The sequence below is a fragment of the Egretta garzetta genome, unplaced genomic scaffold (genome assembly GCF_000687185.1).
Source record: "Egretta garzetta isolate BGI_Z169 unplaced genomic scaffold, ASM68718v1 scaffold503, whole genome shotgun sequence".
NCBI classification, from domain to species: Eukaryota; Metazoa; Chordata; class Aves; order Pelecaniformes; family Ardeidae; genus Egretta; species Egretta garzetta.
Genome location: NW_009259107.1, coordinates 643,099 through 667,857, shown reverse-complemented (window position 1 = coordinate 667,857; position 24,759 = coordinate 643,099). Strand labels below are relative to the sequence as shown.

General features: G+C 35.5%; 1 protein-coding gene across 2 annotated transcripts in view; it reads left to right on the top strand.

Moving 5' to 3' along the window:
* The window catches only part of IMMP2L (inner mitochondrial membrane peptidase subunit 2), a 466,129-nt gene that overhangs the window by 302,651 nt on the left and 138,719 nt on the right, over nt 1–24,759 (top strand). For both annotated transcript variants that reach the window (XM_009635334.1, XM_035890908.1), the window contains one exon: nt 5,588–5,653. In XM_009635334.1, coding sequence (XP_009633629.1) covers nt 5,588–5,653 — 66 coding nt within the window. The remainder of the gene's footprint in view (nt 1–5,587; nt 5,654–24,759) is intronic.

Sequence of the window (24,759 nt, the reverse complement as noted above, 5' to 3'; positions counted from 1 at the left end):
CTCATTCAAGGAAAAAGAAAATAAAAATTATAGTATGTTGTAGCATTTATTTAGTTGGACTTTGCTGTTATTCAGGTCTAATTTCTTTCTTCTTTTCATGATAGCTATTGTGATAACATCTGTTGAAAAATATAATTGATTTTGGTGTGTCTGCTGTGTGTCTGAGCATCAAACATTTTGTTTGATCATTATCCAGGATTGGTAGGTTACTTTTTTTTATTTATTACAGAGTCTGCATGCTCAGCAGGGAATGATATCACATAGCATTTGGCAATACATGCTAATATATCCCTTTGGAGAATAGAAATGAATCAACTGTCTTCCTTCACTTATTTTGCTGGGATCTTAGGGTATAGCCTAAAAGGCACTGTCTCTCTAGAAAAGCTGATAGAAACTTGACTTTCAAGCTCTTAAGCATGATTTGCTGTGGGCACTCTTGAGAAGAATATAGTTAGACAACTCAGAGAATGAAAGAAGGGTCAAATAACACATACAAAAACTGGCAATATGAAAATTTCATGATTGATCAAATGTTAGTTAGCTTGTGGAGCAGTTATTTAGAACTGTGCTAAGTAATATCCATTAGAGTAAATAAATAATTGAAATGATGGAAAGGGAAAAGTTTAGGAGCAATACTGTGACTGAAGTACTCATTTGCTCAATCAGGACAGGAGAAAGCCTTCAGAAAATGTCAACATTTAATCTGACAATCGCTTGCTAAACAGTGGATTTTCGTGCTGGCTGTATCATTCCTTCTGCCTTTCCTGGCAAACATTTTTTGTAGTACTGCAATCCCATATTGTTCAATACAGGGTTGAACATAGAAAGATGGATGCTTGTATAAAATTGTGTGTGTGTTTGCATACATATATATGTATGGTTTTTGTGAAAGCATATAATTAAAAACAAAAACATAAATAAATGTTGCATTTTTATTGGAGAAGCGATATTGAGGTAATAACTAGAAAAGACTGCCAGTGCTTTCCTGAAATAGAAAAAAATGTCACTTTCTAACAGAAATTCAACTATTATTCTATCACTCCTCAAGAAACTAACTCTTCTTATGAACTTGTCAGTTATTAGTTCATTTCAGACTGTGGTTTCGGGGATGCATCACTGATAAAAACCCAGCTGAAGTTATCCGACCAGTTGTCATCATCTCAGTATTTTCTCTCCATGATGACATTCAGTGTGTCTTCAGCTCTGAAAAGCATTTTTTTTTAAACAAATTGTACTCTTTACTGCTCTTCTGCTAAACCATATCTTTTAACTTTAGCATGAAATGTGTATGAAGGCAAAGGAGGTTTCCTATGTAGTCTGCATTTTTTTTTTCCCAGTAATATCAATTGGATAGTTAAAGGGAGACGTGTCCCAGAATAGCGCATAGGTGGAGGTTAGAATATTGTGTCTTGAAGTACTTGCTGGGGATGAATAAGGAATTTGAATCTGCCCTAATTGCTGGAGTGATCTACTTTTACCTCTACTTAATCTAACTCTTTCAATTGCTTTTTAAACAAATGACCAGACATAAGAGGCTTTAATCCAAAGTTAATGATGTCCTGACGATACAGGCATTTGTTTTTCTTCTTTTACTGTGGTGGAATTGTTCATTAGTTTTTAATGAAAGCTGGGTGTGGATGGGGACTATAGAGCTGAACGTCAATATGGAATAAGACAAGAGCATAGATTTAGGAGAAGGATCTAGGATTATTACCAGAAGCTAATTGTGGTAGGTTATTCTGAGTTGCTAAGGCTGCATCTGGAAGACCATAAATACATACCAAATGTCTAATTTTCCCTTGGTAAATTGTTTATCTTAAAACTCTGAATGTGGATTTTGGTGTCACGATTCATGTCTTTGTGCACGAGGATGGGACTTCTGCATTGCACTGTGCATAAACTTGAAGTTTGGAACAAATTAGAAATTGTTACTAAGGCAGAGTGAGACATCCCATTATCAAAAGGTGTTTCAGACAGCAAGGATGTTGCTTTTTTTCCCCTATTATTTGCAGCCAGCCATCAGGTGATCTGTAGGTAAAGTTTAAAGAATTGATTTGACAGATAAAAATATTTTTCAGTCTGGGATGCTACACAGGCCATTGCTTTCTTTTTGTATTATACAGTAGTCATTCTCTTGAGGTGCTTGAACAAAGAAGGCTGCTGCTTAAAGAGAAGTTGGTAACAATGAGTTAACCTCAAACTTGATGGCTTGAGGGACACACTGCTAGAATTGTCTGTTTTCCACTTTTCTTCATGGAAAAAGGAAAATTGGCTATGAGTGGAGTAGAATTCAATCTGCATTTCAGCAGTGGATTTACCTTCCAGAGATGTTTTTCCTAGTGCATTGCTGATGTGCTGCTAACTGCAACTTGAGCATTAATATTTGTAACGTGCTTGAGATTTTTGTAGTCATTCTGAATGTTTCTACTTGCACGGGTGTCTCTAATACATGCACAGTGAATAATGTTTATATGTAGATGAGGAAATATTTTTACTGAGGAAAATGTAATCTTAACTTTTTGAGAGGCTGATTTAGAAAGTCATCAAGAAATGGCGACTGCTCTGTGAAACATCAGATATGGGTCTGGCTGGTAAATGTATGGATGGTTGTTATTAATCCATATTAACGATCTTTGTATTTTCTGAATGACATTTTTGGGAGACAAAATATATTTACTGTGTGTAAGAGATCTCATCTTTTCCCACGCAATATCACATAAAAGGAATATGCCTGAATATGACCTTTCATATAAGGAGAATGAAAAAACTGTAATTTAGCAGAGATGCAAACAGTTAAACCAACAGGTTCCTTTGTTTTTCTATTACCTTCTGTTTTGAACAAATCCCAGTTTCAAAGATTATTGCTTGTTACCTCACTTTGATATCACTGAGAGAAAAGTACTAAACAACTACTGATTACAACTTTTTTTTTTCCCCCTCCATTGTTTAATTTCTTTTATACCTGCTGTGAAATTTCAGAGACAGAAATTGCCTGTATCTGTGTGGTTTTGTGATTTCCATAATCAATGAAATCCCAGTGTTGCACTAAAAACCTTTCAGGAAGGCATCAATACCCATCACTTCAGAACTAGTCTCTTACCTCTTGTTCAATCACCGTGGCTTTTGTATGAAACATTCTGATCACCTCTTGAAAATCCTTGTTTTAAAAGTGCTGGTGTTATTGGCAAGTTTGAGCCTGGTGCTCCCTCTTACCAGTCCTTTGCCATTTTCATGAATTATAATCAGAACGTTAGTATAAAGTTTATTTTTAAACTATTCCGGCTTCAAATATTAAAAATATTCCTGACTTATAATAACTATCTACAAGGAATTCCGTGAAATCTTTCTGATAAATGTTCTGATAAGTGTTTTGGTTAAACTTGTCGTTACTGGCAGAAAAGTAACCACTCTTAGAACAAATACTCATATGTCAGATTTAAAGTGATGTTTATTCAAGGTCAGTACAATTTTTTGCACAAGGAAGGCAAATTAAGGGAGAGGTCAGTAATTACGTTACAATATATACGTATTAATCAAATGAAAATGCTTACCTGGGGAATTTCAAAGAGTCTTTGAAAGTAAGGAGTTAAATCAGAACATAATTTGTAAAGATTAAACTTACAATTTGTTTTTATTCAGTCTTTGAGAAACACACAGTTCATCACATACTTTACAGATTATTATTTCCATTACTTAAATATGAAAATATTACAATCTGAGCCTAAATGAATTAAAAATGAAATCAATTAACACTACAATAATTTATGCAAATATTTTTAATTTATAATAGCTTGTAATAGTAAAGGTGTATTGTTTTTTCTTAGCCTGTGCTCTGATTGAGAAAGAGAGGTGGTCAATGCTCGAATGAGTGTGCACTGAAGCCTGCTAGGGAGCAGCATCAGAAAGTGCTGCAGATAATCCAGATAATTGAATCATATGAGCATCTAAAACTTGATTAATTCCTCCCAAGAATGACTGTAAAATATTATAAAAATGTGTATTATCATCCTGCTAAAGAGCATCAAAGACAAGACTGAACCAGAATATACAACTTTTCAGATAAAATTAATGCTAAATAATGATATGATGATTTGAAAATTCCAATGATGACTAGGGAATCAAAGTGTGGTCCTTATTCATGTTCATTGCTCCACACTGCTTTGTGAAAATAGGCTTTTCAGGCATGGTAAACGGTAAAGTGAAACTATTTGATATTTTGAAATTTGAAATTACGCTTCTTTAATTTTGTTTCATTACATTGAAATATAAATACACTTAAAATATATTGACACACACAAAAACCCCCAAACCACTTTTAAAATGTTTACTTTTTGAGTGAATGAATACTTTTTTTGGCTTCATATTAAAAAAAATCTGTGTAAGTCTGAAACTGTTTTTCTTTTTAACTTTTGGAATGGAAAGTGAACTGCAAATGCCTTTATTGATGCAGCAGCAAGGAGAAGTTTTTCATCCAGACTCATCTCGGCTTTTCTTCTTAAGGAAATGTAATCTTACTGTGCTACTAGTTGACCAGAGATAAGCTCAAAGGTACTGGTCTGTTGTGAGGATGGCATGGCTGATGTTTTTAGACATGAAAACTGTAATATAAAGCTCTTGCGACTGCATGTCCTGCAGGCTGTACTTGGAGTGAAATATACAGAACCCAAGCATCATCAGAAAGTTAAAACCATTTGTTCCTTTCCTGACTTTCCCATAGAAAATAAAAATAATTTTTTAAATAATGTGAAAACACTCTACTAAGTTTGCGTAGTTAAAGAATTAAAAGTGAAAAATGAAAAAATAAGAGGTAAAGTGTATAGAAAATAAAGAAGTTTTACGGTGCACATACGTCTATATTAACCTGTCAGAACTGTGGTAGAATAATGCATCAAATAGTTCTATCGATGAATATGCATCCAGGAAGTTGAAGTATTCAGGCTGGGCATGCAAGTTCAGCTTTGCTTTCCCATAATACTATGTAATGCATGATCAGAATCCACTCAATTATACATGCTTATAGGAAAATAACTTGAAGTGAAAACACTGGTATTGCATTAAGAAGCTTTGGATTAAGCTGAAACTTTTGGAAAATTTTACAACTTTTTTTAAACTTCCACAATTCCCTAGGCAAGGCTTACCTAAATTAGTGATAGGAATTAATATAACGTAGGGAGATTTTTTTTCCCTAAGTAAGTGAATGACATGAATGTTTAAACACAATGTTAAAGTTTGATGGGGGATTCAGGTTTTAATACATTAATCTATCTGCACAGGCACCTTCTTCATTGGTAGTGGGACACTCCAGTTTGAATGTTGTGGAGGGTATTTTTCATGATAAGAGGTATGTTGATTACTGCGGTGTTTGTAAGCAGGTAATTTTTCAGCATCTGCTTTTCAATGATGGTTTGCAATGAGAATGATTACAGTAGCTTCACATCAGGGTGGAACATCATGATTGATGCTATATCAAGGAGAACATGGAATCTCCTAATGACTTTAATAGTGTCTACTTCTTTGTGGAATTTCTTTTCATTTTCTTAAAACAACGGGAACATTACTGATTGTATAACCTTATCCCCTGTCTCAGGTCTCCTAGAAACCCTGAACAGAAGATCATTAAACGAGTGATTGCTCTTGAAGGAGACATTATCAAGTAAGTATTTTAAGCCTTAGTCTCTGAGTCTTTATAGGAATAGTGCAGCTTTTCAGTGGATTTTAAATCAGTATCCTAGACAACGAGAACTTTCTAGTATTTTCTTTCTATCTGTTCTTAACAGGGGTGTCAGCATTGTACCTGTCTCCTTTTTAATGAGAGGAGAAATGCTACACAAAACTGCTCACTCTCTCATGAAAGGTGCATGGGTGCAAATAATCCATGTTTCTTAGAATATGTCTGTCACGTATCAAGGCAGATAATTGTACAGAATTTTTTCAATAAGATTATAGGGCTGTAACTTTTCATTTAGAAAGTCCAGTTGCTGTTTCATACTGTGGCTGGCAAATAAAAGTAGGGGGTTTCTAGGGGTTGGGTTTTTTTATTTCAGATTTTTTTTTTGTATAATTTATTTTATTTTATTTTTGAGACAAGGAACCCTCATAGATGACTGCCTTCAATGCAGTGCATAGGAATCTGTAGGGAATATGGTGGAACTGATTTAGAGTAAATTATTCTATCAGAAAAAAAAATGCAGCAAGAGTAGACTCTAGAGTACTTCAAGGCTTGGTTTACTCTGACAGATAGACCTTGCTACTGGGGCTGTTTGAAAATAAATTGCTAGTAGATGTAAATCGAAAGTTTTTGTGGGAATAGTATTATTTTGATGAAAATGCTTGTTTGAAAGGGTTTCTCTTTCCCAGGTACAGAACGGAATTGGCATAGAGCTGGGAGGGTAAATCCTTAGTTTTCCACACTAAGATATGAATGACCCTGGGAGCTCTCAGCCAATATGGCAGATTGAGACTCAATTCATTTAGATAATGATTCTTGCTCTGGTGTAGCGAATACTTAAGAACTACTTGGCAGCTGCAATTCAAATCAAGGATTTGAATGTGGTCTCAATGAGTCCTAGTTAACAGCAGCACTCCTTTTTTTTTTTTTTTTCCCCTCTTGCAGTTGATATAATTTCTGTTTTATTGACAAATTCCAAACATCTCAGTTTGAGAAATGAAAACAAATTCTGACATTTCTGTTGAAGCAAAATATTTGAAATAACAGGCACTAAGAAGGTAATTTGATGTCCAAACCCCATGCATATCTACGGCTAAAACTAGCTATACCTAAAAACATAGGAGTAGTGTGTGCTACTGAGTGATACCTTTTATAGACCTATGTCCTTAAGAAGGTACTTATTTCTTGATGTAGTTGATATTAGTGTTGTAATTCATACAAGTGGTAAGACTGATATCCATGATTCAGTATTCCTCATTCATTTCTGTAGCAATGTCAAAAAGAGAGCAATATAAGGCAACCTCAAGTATTACTTTTCAGTGTTCTATATTATTAATGTATTTGTCTGAATTTTTGAAACTGAATGTAGTTTTTGTTAATAAAAAAGACATTTAATAACTTAAATTCCAGCTGTAGGAAATTAATTATGCTGTTCATTCAAATGCCTTAAGACTCTCAACTTTTCATTAACTTCTGTGGGTGTTCTTGGCCAAACAGACAAAGGTGTGGGGCACAATAGCTGTGAGAGTGTGTGCAGAATACTGATGAGCCTGTAGGTTAGCAAATCACTCATGGGTACAGAAGACTGTACAATGATCCTCGTTTGTCTTTGGTAAACCAGGTTAGATTAATTTATTGATAGAAATATTAATCTCAGTAATTCAGATGTGCTTTTTTTTCTATTTGAACACATGAAAATTGTCTCAGAGCCTTTTGCTTTAACTGGAGAAACTAGTTTTTAGCTAAAGAATAAATTATTTGACATCTATAACTTGTTTTTATTACGTATTATTGTCCTTTAATTGTGTATGTGTAAGAAATATAAGTAATACTTGCCACTTTTCATAGCAATAGAGGAAATCAAAAGCTTAGATAATAAGATAAAACAACAAAGGTGGCAAGATTTTTCTAAAATATGTGTTAATTTTGTAATGATACTGCAAGCAGGTATGTGACTAGGATATTTGTGACTGAAACAGAAAACTGGTAACTGAAAGCATGTATAGAAAACATAAATAGAAGATTTTTATTCCTATTTGATATCTGAAGATAGTCTTTATTACAAACCAAGAATAATTGGGTTTTGTATCTTAAGGTTTTATGTCTATATATTTTTTATATATTGAAATATTCCTGATCAGCATACAATGATGCTCTGAATGAAATAGAAAGTAACATGGATCATGTACAAAAATGTATCTGAAAGTATGGGACTCTTCACTGTTGTCCTGACTCTTTATTGGAATGGGTGAAACGTGATGCAACACTAATATATACTGACCTTAGAGGAATGTTTGAACATCTTGTTCCTGATATGAAGTCTCTGAAGTGGAGTATGTATGTCCATATGCTAAAGAAACCACTTTGATAGATGAATGAGTTATCTTTATTTGGTCTATTTGGTGCATGACTAGGGATAATTTGTCACAAGAATGCTGTGTTTTCTCATGTTATCAATTAAATTTGTTAATTACTGAAAGTAATGAAAGATCAAATAGGCAGAGCCATTAGTACTGTAGGAAAGTTTTCCTGTATTTTGACTTGAGTTCAAGTGTTATGACTCCACAGCAGAAAAATCCTGGTTTTCAGTTCTGCATTTCTAAAAGCATTAAATAAGATAAAAATTGTGACATTTTGAAAATAATAATGACTGATTTCTAGTTTTTGAAAAGGACTTTATGGGCTACATAGTACTTCACCTTTTGAAATATGCTTTGAGGGATTGAAAAATGCTGCAAACTCACTGAATAAAAATTCTGGCTTTTCAGTTTTCTATTCTTGCTTCCAGTCTAGTTGGTAGTCCAGGTGAAGTGAGTTTGGTAGTGTCTTGTAAATCCCTGGAAGTGTGTAGTACATGCCACAAACCTGTAACAGATAATTTAATTTGGATAAACTAGTAGAAATTCCTCTTCAAAAGAATTTAAAGAATAGACAGAAAATCCGCATTTAGCCCTTGAGAATGAATCTGTTCGGCCAGCTTGTACATAGACAATATTACAAAGTGTAGCTTCCATAGATCAGGCTTTGTTTTGTCTTCCATGGGTTCACAGGAGAATTGACTTTAAGTAGAAAATCATTACAATGGTCCTGAATACTGTAGAAATGATAATTCTTCCAAAGGAGGCCTTCTTTTAAAAGTCAATATAATCTAATTTGTTAAAAATTAATGTTGGTATTATAAAACACTTTGAATAACTTGAAATTAAACTTGTTAAAACTCATTCATCTTAAGTGCACTAGTGGGAATTCAAAAATCTATAGTAATCTATCACAGATGAATTATGGTATGTTTTCAGTAACACAGATAAATGAAGGTTTATGCGAAGTAAACCAAAACTGGGATTAAACCAGTAACATTTAAAATTAAGTCCATTCAGTAACTTGCTGAACTAATTTGTCTTCCTTCTGTCACAGTTGCACAGGTCTGTAGGAGCTTGGTGTGCCAATTCTGTTTCTTTCATATAATTGTTTGCTTCTTAATACTGTACCTGATTTAAGAATAATTTGTGACCCCCTAGGAAGAGTAATTTTAAAAAGTTTTGTCCGGGGATGCTGTTAGGCTATTTAGGAGTCAGTGTTCTGAGGACTGAATGGTTCAGCAAAATGATGTTGCATATAAGTGTTGCATCTTGCAAAACCGCTCTGAAGATGCGAATAAGGAAATACTCCTTGTTTCTCAAAGTATGACAGTGCAGAGATAGATCATTATATTATTAGGCTGTAGGTCTAAACAAAGGTTCAGTAACTTTTCAACTTTTCCTACAGGGCCCATAATTAAATTGCTGTTAAGAAACTATTGTCACAGAATGTTAGGAAGGACAAAGGTATAAAGGGGTTTGAAAAACGAGTGGAGAATTAATAGAAATAAAGCCCATCAGTAGCTGTTAAATGCAGCAATCACAGTATAACTTCATGTACTGTATTTCTTCCAGTCAAAGATCCCATACTGCCTTAAAATATAACCAAAATCTGGTCATTCTGTCCACTTGTTGGAGAACGCTTTCAGTTTCAAACAAACTGTTCACTACTCCATGCAGGTGTTTGGTTGCTTTTTTTTTTCTTTGAGAGTAGGTGTCATCCAGTATCCCTTCAGTATGAAAAAAGACAATCAACAACTTTTCTTACTGCTTTTTTTTCACTGAACTAGCTCAATTTCATCAGATAGTTGTGGCTGCTGTTTGTTTTCACTGAGGGCCAATGATGGTTCTCCAACAAAACAGCTGTCTTCATGCAGAAACTCTACTACTTCATAGCAACTTGTGTTAGATTATACCACAAAATTATTGCCTGCCTGTAGGAAGCAGAATAGCCTTCAGAAAAAATCAGACTTTGCCAGTGTGGTGGCACAAGAATGTTTCTATATGTAACATCTTCAGGGCAACCACCTGGCAGGAACTGCATCCAGGCCTTTGCCATTTAATCACTCAGAAATAATTGTATGTTCATTAGTGCTGTAGTAAGAGTCTTCTTGTTCCGTCTCCACCCCCTCCCCCCCAACATATACAGAAAGACCTCTGGTAACTGTTCTGAGATACTGGTGATGTGGTAAAGCACTGTTTGGCACTAAGTTAGAATAGAAAAATGGAATATAAGTAAAAGGCACCAAAAGACTAGGATTCACGGTCGATCCTGATACACAGGCTATGTTTATGGCTGTATCCTATTCTCTTCTTCTTCAAAGTCCATTGTCTTTGTCTTTGGGATGTGAGTATAGATCTATGAATGGGGGGATCCACATTGACAAGAGCACTGGTAGGATCGACAGAAATGAGAACTGATTGTACTCCACAGAGACACAGCACTGTCCTCAGAGATTACAAATGTTGGAACATCTTTCCTTTTGACTAACTAACTGCAGTCTTCAGATTGTTCTGTCTTTGTACGTTATATATCTAAAGGATGTAGTAGCAGTCAAACTACCCCTTAGACGAAAAATTCTTTGTCTTCCAAAATATTTTTATTTAGAGGCCATGTGCACAGAATGCATATCTCATAGGATTTATGCAGTTTATTTTGCACTACTTATTGTTAGGTACTGATGGGATTTTTTTAGGCCAATGAAAGCTTTTGTTAGGTTCCAGCTATACTGCTCTGTCATGACTCTTCAGCATTGATCCTTGCAAGTCACCTAAATAGAGTTTCCATTGATTTTGATTCCATTTCCAAATACAGAGTCCTTGCATGACTGGACTCCATTTCTGTAAATGCAAATGATGGGGATGTATATTGTTACAGAGACTTTAAGCTATAAAAACAATCTGACAAAGCCAGGATGAAGATTATCTATATCCATAATGAATTTCTAAGGTTCTGTAGATCTTTGGGCCCAGTAATGAAGGGTTGCAAAGCTGAATTTCTAAAATTTGGCATTCTTCACACTCATTGTAGAATATGAAGAAATAATTAGATTCTGGTTGCCTAATATTTGAGGAAGGTACATGAAGAGACAGAAAGAATAAAACCAGAAAGTTGAAATTCAGAAAAAAAATATAAAAATGTGCTGTTTTGTTTTCCAAAAATACAGGATAAAATAACTTTTCACAAAGGCAAAACTTAAGAAAGTGCAAAAAATGACATAGTTTTCCAGACTAATTTTTAACTTTTTTTTTTTCCACATTGGAAAGTGTGAGTGTTAATATTATAGCAGTATTTACTCATTGATCCATGCAGTAAGGTCTTCATTCCTTTAGTATCCATAATATTTTAAAGACATATTTTCTTCTTCAGAGTACAGATAGCAGCAGTAAGACTGCTAAAAGATCCTATGTATCATCAATAGCTCTGATATTTCAGTTTCATTTGTCAAAATTCACTGAAAACAATGGAGTTACAATGTAGACCCAGTGTGACCTCTGGAACTCTTAATATTAAAGGAAAAAGGACTATGGAATATTATTCTCTGAGATTGTACAGGATTTGCAGGGTTAGCTTACAGAAAAAAGAAACAACATATCCTATTACCTCTGAAGTGAGGAGGATTGATTTGGACAACACTAAGAGACAATAAAAGAGAGACCATCAATAACACTGGTTTTCACAGAGTTACTATTCAGACTAAAGCCAAAAGTACTAAAAATTGAGTATGCAATTGCAACTGCAATATGTACTCAGCTACTCTCTATTAGTGTGCATCTGAACCAAGACACAAATGACAGCTGCATCTACAGGAGGGAAAAAGTTTTTTTATTATTATTTCTTCCTTTTTTTCTTCTTTTTTTTTTTTTGTTTAATTAGAGTAGAAGCACTCTAAAATGCAAAAAGTGGCATCTCTTTTAAGATGGGATATCTGTAAACACGAGTCTCAGTAGTGTTCAAAGACTATTTTAGTCACCAGAGTAATAAACTGTGGGGAAGTTTTTTAAGTGCTCTGTAGGCACCTTGGGGTAACATTTTGCATGGCTTTCAATAAATCCCTGTAGTTATGCAGCCCATGGTTATTGTGAAGTATGCTCCAGTATATGTGGCAAGTGTATTTGCAGACACTAATTGCCAGCATTAGCTGTAGCTGTGTGAAGTACCATTCTATCTTGTGCTAATATATATTATAAAATTGAGAGAAAAGAGGCAGACAAGCACTCTATGTCTTTATCTTTGAAAACTACAAGGATGGAGAACAGAAATCTGGGAGAGGAGTTGGGAAAAGTACTGTTGAAGTCTCATGGCCTGTCTGGACTGTGCTTACACCAGCACCTGAGAGCATGTAACTTTTGCTGTTTTATCCCACTGTTGGTCAGTTGTGAAGTTCTCTGCAGTACAAATATCCAGCAGACTTATGGTCACCAGTTCACTTCTAACCAGTTTTTGTGTGATGGACTCTGAGTATAGAGACCAATGTAAGAATGGATGATACTATTAATAGGCTGGTCTTTATTTTCTATGAAATTATTTCCTAGGCTGTTGAGGCCTTTTGATATGTTTTAAACATACAAATGCTGTTTTAGGAAAAGAAAAATATCCCATTGTGTCAGACCACACATAGGCTTCTGTGTCCAGTTTTGGGCAGAAAAGACATTGATAATCTGGAACAACTTCAGCAGAGGGCCCCAGGCTCTCAAGCTTGTCAGGGGCTGCAGCGCTTACCCTGTCGGGAGAGGCTGGGGAAATGGGACTTGTTCAGCCTGGAGAAGAGGAGGTTTTGAGGTCACCTAATGTCCACAACACCTAACAAGCCCCTAGTACCTATGGGAAGGTTAGCAAGGAAGTGGAGCCAAGCATAATAGTGCAGTGGACATGAAACAAGAGAGGTTCAGACTGGATAGAAGAAGAATTTTCTTCATGAGGATGGTCAGTCTGTGGGGTCATTGCTAGAGAAGCTGTGGTCTCCATCCCTGGAGGAGTTCAAGACCTGACTGGATAAAGCCCTCAACAACCTCACTTGATCATGTAGTTAACCCTAGTTTGAGGAGGAGTTTGGACTAGAGACCTCCAGAGGGCCCTTCCAACCTGAACTGTCCTATGATTCTATGATAACTAATACTAATTTTCAAATGCATTATGCTGCATTTAGAGGAATGTTATCTTTGTTGGAAGCTTAAACAAATGCAGTGTATTAATCTCATTTAAGAGAGAATGTCTTTTGTAGGCATTTTTCTTTAAAGAAACACATTTGATTTCTGTTTCACTGAAAGTTGATTTGCTGCCAAGACGTCAGATGGTTAGAAAAGACAAGCATACAAGTATAATCATCTCAATAGGAAGCTCAATAGCTTGCCTTTATGAATATTTTTTAAAAAGTGAGCAAAATAAATGCTCTAACATTTAAAAAATCCAATAGTTTAAAAAATGCTTTCATTTATTTTAATTTTCACAAATTATTTAATTTTTTGCTTTCTAAGCTATGGATACAAATGTCATTGGTTGTCTAATATTTGGCACCGAAATCCATACTTATGAATCAGAATAAAGGATAGGTTTAGTAATAATGGTCTTTGTCCTGAGCAGTTTAGGACTTCATCTTCTCAACATTTAGATTGCTGCTTAAGTAGTTTCTGGATAGAAGTTGAGCTCCATGTCAGCTCTGATGCTCATCTATATGGTATTGTGTTAAAAGCTCAGTATGACAAGAACAAAGACGGGCTAGGAGGAAAGAAATAGTATGAAGCCCATTTTATAGAAGAGGAAGCCAGGATGAAAGATATTGTTGTAGGCTTATGCTCATATAAGAAGTGTGTGGGACAGCCATTAACTGAACTCCCTGGGTTCCTCATAACCGAAAATGAACAATAAGTTCATGTGTTTGTCAGCAGCAGATTATTCTAGAGGTACTGGAAGGCAAACAAGGTTCAGAACCTGGTAATTCTGTCCGCTTTCCTCCTGTAAATCAAAAGGACAATTTTTATTAGCTTGAGCAGTATTAGGACCAGGGATATTGTTATGTTTGCATGTTGAAGGAAAACATGCTGAAACAGAAGATTCTACTCTGAATAAAATAAATAAATAAATCTTACTTGTTAGTTCATTTTACAGCAGTGCAAAAGTCCTCTCTACCTTACTTGAATATATTTAGGGTGCTGAACCCAGCCAGTGACACAGTGAAAGAGTTGTAGACACCTACCAATGAGTGGAAAACTATCATGCAAACTAGACTCAGTATGGGGTTGTTTCATTATCTGCATCATTATTCTGGCTTCTGAGTCCCAAATGATGACTTTTTTTTTTTTTTTTTTTTTTTCTCCTGAATTCCTGTGTCTCCTTTGAATGGAGAATTAAGCAGACTTTCTGTTCATTTCAAATCAAGTAATGGTCAGGTAACTGAGTTGGTGGTTTTTAAAGTTACTGCTTTTCTCTGCTCTCCTTCCATTTCTACACACACATACAGTCTTCCCTCCTTCCTTCCATCCCCCACAGCTGGAGATACTGCTCCCTTGTTTGATTCATTTAAGCTGACCATGTGCATGATACCAGTCCAGTCTAATGAAGAAGATTAATTTGCATCTGCACTCATGTGTGGGGAAAGAATAGCAATTACATCATTTTTGATGCTGTATATGGAAAAAAGCATAGCTTACCTCCAAAGTGTTCTTTGTATATGCTCATCTTTCCAAGACTTTCACCTAGGCTCCCTTTTGGAGCTGCTGAAGGCAGCTTAAATGAACACCATGTACTTGGCATTGCAATGAGCTGACAGGGACCACATGTCTGCTTACCAACTTCAGCTAAAGCACAGTAACTTCTTAAAATGCACCAACACTGTCATTTGTGATCATCTGAACATACTCTCACAGGATCAGAGTCTCAGCTGGTATGAGCCATCTTAGCTCTGTTAATGTTAAGGGAAATAGGCCAATTTAGTCTAAATACAAATCTGGTTAAAACACTTTTTGGGATAAGAACATATGAAAAGAATACAAAAAATGTCACCTCTTCAAAGATTTATAGTTGATTTTATACGTTTCATATTTTTCCATTGAGTGGAGTAATGGATATAGAATTCTACACAGGATGAACTGATGATGGTTTATATATATTTGTTTGCTTCTTTTCCTCATTAGATTTACAGCCTGACAAAGTTCTTTAGTGCCAGTGCATATTTTATAGCACTGTATGCCAGCCTTAAGCAATAACTGCCCATGTTTTAATTTGAAAATTTTGAAATTATTGTCTTTGCTATTATGTAAAGCTTGCAAATATATGTTGGCAGAAATATTAATTGTAAATTGCTCATTTAAAAAGATTGCCTCCATAGTTTTGCATTGCAAACTGATCTTGAAATGAGGGCCTGAATAGTTCACAGTAGCAGAACTAATAAGGTTTTGAAATTGATCACCCCAGTGGTTATGAGATTCAAATGAGAATAGGAGGGAAAATGACTATTATCTTTTTTCATTATTATAGAACTGACTATTGTTGACATTCTGCTTCTGTGAAGTAAATTGCATGATGAAACTGTAGTGTATTTTGGGTATAATGGGTAACAAGTCATTAAGCGGGGTCTCCAGCATCTGTGCATAGGGGAGCCAAAAATATTTTCTGCTTTACTGTAGTCTGTTGGCAGTGATTGCACAAATAATTTCTGCTTGCTGACCATTATGCTACAAGCTTTTTAATATGCAGCCAAAAATATATTATAATAAACTGTATGTCATGTATTTCTAGAACTTCAGGTATATCCCAGATAGCATTTCTAATGACTAGGTTTCAATTTTGCATATATAGCAAAAAAAATAGTATTTTAAGATATTCAAGGCCTGGTTGGATGGGGCTTTGAGCAACCAGGTCTAGTGGGGTGATTCTATGATTTAATAATTTATTATAGCATGAAGGGAAGCAAGTGATAAATGCTGAAAAAGACTGTGATAGGTTTTGCTATAATTGAAAACCAAAGCATAGTGCCCTACTAGTAGAGGTAGAAGTCTAATAAGTGATGGACCTCTAAAAGAGATAGAATAGAATAATGGATGAGGAAATCAATGAACAGATTAGAAATAGGTACATACCTAAAAAAGAAAGGTGACCTTTAACGGATTTCAGGGGACTGACTTGGTGATTGGCTAAATTAATCACACTTCCACTGCTGGTGCAAAAACCCCAAAATTGCCTACATGCAACATAGTGGAAATGAATGGCATGTATAATTAAAAGTAGCAGTATCGTGTGTCTATTCAGGTGTATTATGGAGCATGTCTTGTCCTATTTCTGATATAGTATGTGTAGCTGTGATCATATTTAAAAGAAGGATTTAGATTTCTGGTAATAAAAGTCATTCTACTGTTTTTAAAGCTTATGCAGTAGTTAAGACTTTAATTAAACAGGTTTTCAAGAATGGGGAATAGAGACTAAGTTCATAAACCAGACAGATATGCTTTGTAAATGAAGAAGAAAGCTAATTAAGCCAAGCATAACAGCATAATATTAATTTTTAAAAACACTTCAAGCATATTTCTAGTAAATCTTGCCACAGCTATTGCATATTTCCTAATGAGTTATTCTACAGTTTAGATTCAGCATCTATGATGCCAACACTCCATAGCCAGGTAAAAAACTGTATCCTTAGGCATTATGCTAATGTTTATTTCAGCACAATTAACTCTTTGAGCCAAATTTATGAAAAGGACAAAGATGACATAAGGAATTTTTAGGTACCAGAATATTTTCCATTCCTGTAAGTTTTATTCAGCTGATGTTAATTCTAGTTTCTCTGCAAGGAGACAGAGGTTAATATGGAGTGCTTGCTAGTCTCTATCAAGAGCTCTCTCATAGGGGAAAGAAGAGGGCTAAATCTTGTCATATGTATGGAAGGCAATTAAGGGAATTAGTGAACTGCTACATTTCCTTCCATATGATGACAAAATTCAACTACATGTTTTTGCATTGTCAGATTTAGATTGTGAGGTTGAAAGTACTTTTCAATGTTTGGCTGCAGTGTTTGTGCTTCTATGTTTCCTCAAACTATTTATCTAACAAATCTTGAACATTTTTATTTATTTGAGAGATGTGATAAACCTGTTAGGCTGTTGCTTCTTTGGTTGAGTTTCTGTATTTCTATAAAGAAAGCTTTAGTTTCCTGACAGATCACCGAGAGATCCCTAATTCTTGTCGTCTTCTGCTGGAAAATATTGATGATGTTTGAACGGGTTCAGTTAGATCAGCTTTAGATATGTTCTTTTGGGTTCTCTACTACATAGAATCTGAAAATTTGTGTCAAATTTTGAAGTAATATCAAATGCCTGAGGACTTTTTAACCAAACTGTTTCCCTCTCTCAATTCAAATACTCCTTTTTTTCAGGGAACACAAAAGTATAGTTACTATTGAAATTTTTGTAATTACTTTACTTCTGGCTGGACCACATAGGCTTAGACTGTTTCACTGGAATATTTAGTAACATCCTTAATGTTCTTTCCATACTTGAGATTACCCAAACATGGGCAAAACCAGCAGATATATCAGGAATGCTACATACATGTCTACTGATTTTTGTAGAAAGCTTCTTAAAATCTGGAGAATTCTCTGTGTTGCTCGAAGACTGAGCAGACAGGTTTACCTGTGAGGTCCATAGCTGACTGTATACATACTCTTAATGAAAAAATTAACTTTATTTGAAAATTTAAAAAAAAAAAAAAAAAAAAAAAGAAGTGAGACAAAGGAAGAGAAGAGAAAGCTACACCAGTGGCCAGCTGGAAAGGAAGAGACTGGGATATCTCCAGGCAAGACTCCTCTTCCCATCATTTTCTCCGACGCCACTGATATTCCCCTCAACACTTCCCACAGTGAGTATACAGTTACAGCAGGACCAACTCAGTCTCCCTGCTCAATTATTTTACATGTTAGTGCTGATGGTGCTGGCTACAGCACATTGATCAGGTGCATATGTTGCACTCATTTAACTAGTTGTGAAGTTCTGTGCATGTGTATTTCTGGATATTGCTTCCGGGCTATTTAAATAATAACTATCTACTAATACTATCTACTAAGCTCTACATATTCCTGATCATAAAGTTATAAACTAAAAGCTACGGAGTGAGAGGTGAAAGAGGGGTGGGAGGAGAAAGGGTGACTTATACATCAGTCATAATCCGTTCTCATGAGAAACCCAACATCAGAGACATATCAAAGTCTTGCAATTCAGTGATGCAGGGCCATGAGGATGAGAGCATTTGGGAGTACAAGGTAAAAGTATTGCCACAGCAGCCTTGAGGTATGTCAGTGAAAGACTGCAAAGTCAAAAGCAGACTTCAATGCTACAAGTGAAAGGTTACAGGGCTGTAAAGGGAAAGCCCCTGATGTTACAAATCTTAAAGCACAGGGCAACATCTGTACCTTTCATTTCTCTGTGGTTAATGTGAATTTTTACAATGGTGATGAAAAAGAAAAACCAGACCATTTTGTAGGTAATTTAAGACTCAGTATTTAATATGAAGACTTAAAAATTCTGCATGGACAGAACTAACCATTTACAGTAGAAATACCTGCATCAACAGTTAATCAGCTAGCGTAGTGCAGTGTAGTGTCACTCATCTTATAGCTCCCCCCTTATTTTCTTTGAATTTTTTTAGGGAACCTTTTAGGAAATTATGCTTCTGTTTTCCCCCCTGCTGCCCTCACGCCCCATTCTCACGTATTCTCTATACATCTTTGTACCAGTGCTAAAGTCAGTCTGTAAGAGCTTCTGCATAGGTAATTGCCTTCTGTTCCTGTGTACCCTTTGATGTGCATAACAGATTCTTAGGAGTCTTTTAGAAATCTTTACAGATTTGTATACGCTATTCCTTCATACACAGGCATGAGAAGATAATTTTGAACATGTCAACATATGTTGGACATCTATTGTTTGGCCCATCATTGTCTCTTACCATAGTTTAAGAAGTTTCTGGCAAGTTTCATATTTTAGCTGCTCGATTCTGTTCTGCTATACCTTAATTGTTAGATGCTGACTTGTTGCAAGGACAAGTGCAAGAGATTAGCATCTGTTGCTGAAGGATGTTTTTCCTTCTTCTCTCAGTGGCTATTTCTTTAGGGGTTGAAATAAGTGTTTCCTGCTATGGGCACTTTCCATGTTGTATATTCAGTGCTGGAAGAAAATCATGTAATTCATATTTGAAATTTTTGAATCCAAGGTCTTCTATAATAAACCATTGGAAGTTGAGTGATGAATTAAAAAAGTCTTTCAATACAACCTTTAATTTCCAAAGGACTACTGTAAGTTTACAGGCTTAGAGGTGGGATTCAGTTGCGTAAGCATACTTGTCTAGTGGCATTTTAGATGTCCTAGTTATCCTGTCTGGTCTTATAAGCTACAGTTTCAGAAAGGCACAGTTCTCTTGAACGTTGTGTTATAGCTGGCCTTGCCATGTGAACGTCTCAGTAGACTACCTAAAATAGCACTAGTCACTTTATGTGTAGGCACACAAGTCACTCTTCATAACAAATTAGATGGTTCACGAGAAGCAATTAAGAATACCACACTGAAGTTTTGGCAAACATCCAGCAATGTTTTGGGGCTTAAATCTTTGTATCATTTACTGCATAGAAATTGTTCTTTGAATTTTCTTATATGTATGTGAAGTTAGCTTAAGGATGGTGTACATCTTTGGAGTACACCTTTAACAGTGTAAGCTATTTGTATTTGAATCATCCCTTGTCTCCCAAGTATTCTCACTCGTTGATATCTGAAGAATGGTCAATAATATAAGAGTATTCCCAATGTTAAGGTATATGACCAGCTTCCAGTGTAATTGTCTTGTAGATATTATTTAACGTATGATGCTGGGAGAGATGCTTTGTTCTGGAGAAGAAATTTGTATAGAGCACTAGCTGTGACAGTCTACAGTAAGGACAGAAAGTGATGAGGCCCTGGTTTTACTAAATTTATAAGCCCTTCTAAATATTTTACATAGCATACACAGATTGTCAATTTGGGTATAAAATACATATATATATATATAGTGATCTATATATGAATGAGAAAAAAACCCTGACAAATCTGTCAAGAATCAAGAGGTATAAAATAGGTCTGCTGGGAACAGAACTGAAAAATAGATTGAAATGAATCATGATTCAGCTTTTCAAACCTAAATTCTGTGTTGTCACTTTACAGGCAACTGAAGGTTTCAGTCTAAATATAAATTAAGTGTATAGTATATGCTTAAACACACTATCTTTAATTACAAAATTCAAAGCATCCGTAACTCACTGGAGAGAAATTCTGCTTAGATTAAATAGAACCAGATTGGAGGAATAAAATTCATGTCTCTTAAAACAAGGAAAGATTGCTAAGCTGGTGTTCTGAAGTACCTGAAACTCTCCTTCTGACAGTCTCAGCGGCTGGCAATAAATGCAAATTTGAAAACAAATTAAGTTGAACAACTTCAATTGTTTTGCTTTCCCTCTTGTTGGGCTTTGTTTGGTAAAGTTATGCAACAAAGATATTGTCATGAACAGGACATCTGTGAAAAGAGGGTTTCATCCCTGTAGATCTGCAGAAAGAATGAAATGTTTCACTTATTCTGAAAATGAGAAATTTTCCAGAAATTTCCCCTGAAATTCAGATTAAATTGAACAAAGCTATTTTATTTTCAGTTTTTACCTCAATTTTAAAGTATTCCACAAGTGTGATTTGCTACAATAGTTATTTCTAATGTCAGACATGTAAGCATCATCAACTGCAATCGCCCTGCAAGGTTCTGTGCAGAGAGATTGTTAGATAGGTCAGCAGTTGAGAGATAATCAGAATCATTAGTCATGTTTATTCCCTGTCAGCTTTTCAGGTACTGTAATTAAGTTAGGTATAAAGATCTTTTTACCGAATGGAGTCTGTAGTCCCCAATGGAAGATGCAATTCAGCGTGAATCTTGAATTCCAAAATAAAACCTGTGGTTCAGATTGGAGCTTCACAAAAGAAATCATGTCTGCGAAACACAATGGAGTTCCAGTTTCACAGATGTATCTCCACTCCATCTCAGCCGTGTTCTGATTATACTCATCTTTCGATATTTAAAGTAAAATGAGTCTCAATTTCTGACCAAATCGCCATCAGTTACTTTTAACATTTTAAAAATGTCTTTAAGTCTTGACTACATGAATCACCAAACCACACTCATATCAGCATAATAGCAGAATGCCATTAGTATCACATTATTGGCCGCAGCAGATCAAGGCCCTGGGTAAATTTAAAACTAGCTGATTTCAGACACACATAATCCACTTAAGAACTGAATTATCATAGAGCTCTGTCTGGCTGTGCTGTAACCCAGACATTCACACTGACAAAAGGAAGAAGAGGGCCCATCACCAAAAATTAAAGAATGCCAAATGTATATGGACATAAATACCAGGAAATTATTAAGTTGCAGTGTTTAATGTGCTTTAAAGCTAATGAGAATTCCTGAGAATATTGACTGATAGAAAATCAGTAAAGCTTTTATTAAGTCCCTAAATTAATAAGCTTGTGTTTTGTAATTTTCCCCAAGCTTTTTTAATAGTAACAATCACACTGTTGTCTCAGTCCTGTTGCAAACACAGTTTGTTCTCCGCTCCCAGGAACAGTTATGCTTGTGAAAATGGAAAAGTTCAACAACAATAAAGAATGAGGAACTGAAAACCTGACACATTTCCACAGCTCACTAAAAATAATAGGTGCAGGTGTAATTTTTCTGCTCTTCTTTGGAAGAGGCTCTGGAGATTTGTCACAGTATGGAGCATCTCCACAACCACTGTATTACATCTTTTGGCCAATGCCTGTAGCAGAAGCAGTAGCAAATACAATTTTCTCTTGCATCTTGACAATATACTTTGATTTATATAGATGTTTCAGGATTTTGATATGGTACTGAATATATGATTGTATAATATACAGTTAATATAGCTGTAAATAATTCATAGCTGGTCTTCTAACACCTATTTTCTGTGGTCATTGCTTTAAAAAAATGTTGAGCCGTAGTCTTGAAAACCCCGGTAGCAAATCTGCAAATATGTAGGTGACTCTTCCCCTATAACATTCAAGTTAAGTAATTTTTTACACGTCTTTTCTATTTTATTACAGTGGAACTGCACAGAAGTAAATTAAACCAGAGTGTTCTAAAGTTTCTAGCCTGGAGGAAGTATATGTTAAATAGTTAATTTATGCTTATTTCACTTTATTTACATCTGTTTTTTTTCTGAGATTTATACTGCATTGTACTGGTAGATAAAACATATGTTTAAGAGGCTAGTAGTAATATCCATCTGAGATTTCTCTTCCACAAGTGTCTACTGTCTTCTGGAAGTGAATTGATGTTGTTATTAATGCCTAATATGCTATAGCCTATGACAATAAGTATAAGAACATATCTGACCAAATGTAGTGGAGAAGTTTTTAGTTCCACACATCTCTCAACCACCTGTATCCTGTTAAGAACTAGATAATCAGTCTTACTTTGTATGACTCTGATATATTCCATATATTTGTCAGTATAATCAATGTAAATCAGTCTTCCCAGATGTAAGTTCAATAGAGAACTACCAATCTGTATGTGATTTCACGCATTGTTTGTCTAAATGAAAGATCCAGATGCAAGGTTTTGCACTGGGAACATTAAGTAGATTTGATCCCCAAACTAGGGGACTTCTTGTCAGTAAGACGATGAATGTATGGCACTGACATCTGTATAAGCTAGACCTTGTTTTCCTTGCAGTGCATATATATTACCAGTAATCATCTTGGAATTGGAGATGCTAAATTCAATATAGTCCCAATGAGTTGGTATTCAAAACAAAACAAGTATAATAGTATCTGACAATACAAAAAGTAGGGATATAATTTTTTTATCCCAGTCTGTAGCATGGAATAGGGCAAATCTTTTCTCCAAGGAACCTCCATAAAAAAGTATCCAGTCAAAGAATCCAGCTTCTTTTAAAACAAAGAAAGAAATAAAAATTTGGGGTAGACTGTGTCTTTCCTGTACTGATGCATCAATATAGGTAGTCTGTCGGAGATGATAAGGTAGTTTGTCATGTGTTTTTTTACTGCACAGAGAGGCATCATTCGTGTCCTCACATTTGTCATGAAAATTGCAAGGTGTAAGATAATTGGCTAGGAGTTGTTAGAAGAGATTGAATTGGAGTGAAGGGACTTTGTGCAACATAAAGTGAATAGCAAGCAGGAATATGATAGTTTTACAGAAACTAGATTTAATTACTTATCAGAAACATAATTTTAGGACATAGTAGATAATTATTCTGTCCAGTACAGAAATGGAGAAGCCTCAGCAAAAACAGCAGGTTTATTATTGAGTGCACCTAAAAGGGGCACACAAAGTGGATAGATGAAGGAAGGCTGAAGGAACAAGAACATTTAGAATATTCAAAAGATTGATAGAGGAGATCTGATAACAATTTTCAATATGTAAATGTTTCCTACAAGGTTGGTATGACTAACTACTCCCCATAGCTTTAGAAGATACTCAGAATTAGAAGAAGTGTTTGGATTAAATTGGTAAGAGTTATGAATAATTTGATAGCTAGAGGAATGTTATGTACTACATATTGTTTTATGCAAGAAAGTTGTGGTATTTCTGCCACTGGAAGATTGTAATAACATGTTAAACAGACTTTTGGAGATGGTTAAATTTCATTAGATGTTTGTTTGTAAGATTAGGTGTGAATGTCCACAGCATAGATATTTAATGTGGAGAGATTAGTCCCATCCTATATCAGTTTGGGGTGAGAAAACAAAATCTGGTTGTGTTGCTTGTGACTGTATTTTCAAGATGACTTGACCTAAAAATTCTTCTCTAGGAAGAAACTCATGACACCTTTAATATCATCAGACTTCTGGAAATGTATAGAGTTAGAAATGAAATGTTGTCTAATCTACATAGCATGTATGTGCCATAACGCACCCTTGTCTTTCCTTCTCTGTACCTCATGCTGTGCCTCCTTCCTAGCCTCTGTATCCTGGTTTTCCTTTCCAAGGGAAGAAAGGAAGGAGAGGACAGGATGTACTTGTGGGTCTTGTACTAACATAGGACTAAGATGGACCAGAGGTGATCTGGAAGCCAGGAAGTGCTCCTGAGACCTACAGCTTGGCAATAGGCTGAATCTCTTAATTTTAATAGACTAATGGGCTAGTTAGAAGCCCTGAACTTAAAGTACTATGTACCACAGAGGAAACTGAAACTTGGAGATACTGAGCTGCATCAGTTATAAGCTCCCATAGTAAGGTAACAAAGTGAAAAAAGAAGGCTCAGGTATAAGGTAATGTCATTCCACAATCATAGAATCATAGAATCATAGAATCACTTTGGTTGGAAAAGACCTTTGAGATCATCGAGTCCAACCTTTAACCTAACCCTGCCATCCCACCACTAAACCATGTCCCTAAGTACCTCATCTATCCTTCTTTTAAATGCCTCCAGGGATGGGTACTCTACCATCTCCCTGGGCAGCCCATTCCAGAGCCTGACAACCCTTTTGGTGAAGAAGTTTTTCCTAATGTCTAGCCTAAACCTGCCCTGGCACAGCTTCAAACCATTCCCCCTCATCCTATCATCTGTTACCAGGGAGAAGAGGCCGACCCCCACCTCACTACAGCCTCCTTTCAGGTAGTTGTAGAGGGTGATCAGGTCTCCCCTCAGCCTCCTCTTCTCCAGGCTAAAGAATCCCAGTTCCCTCAGCC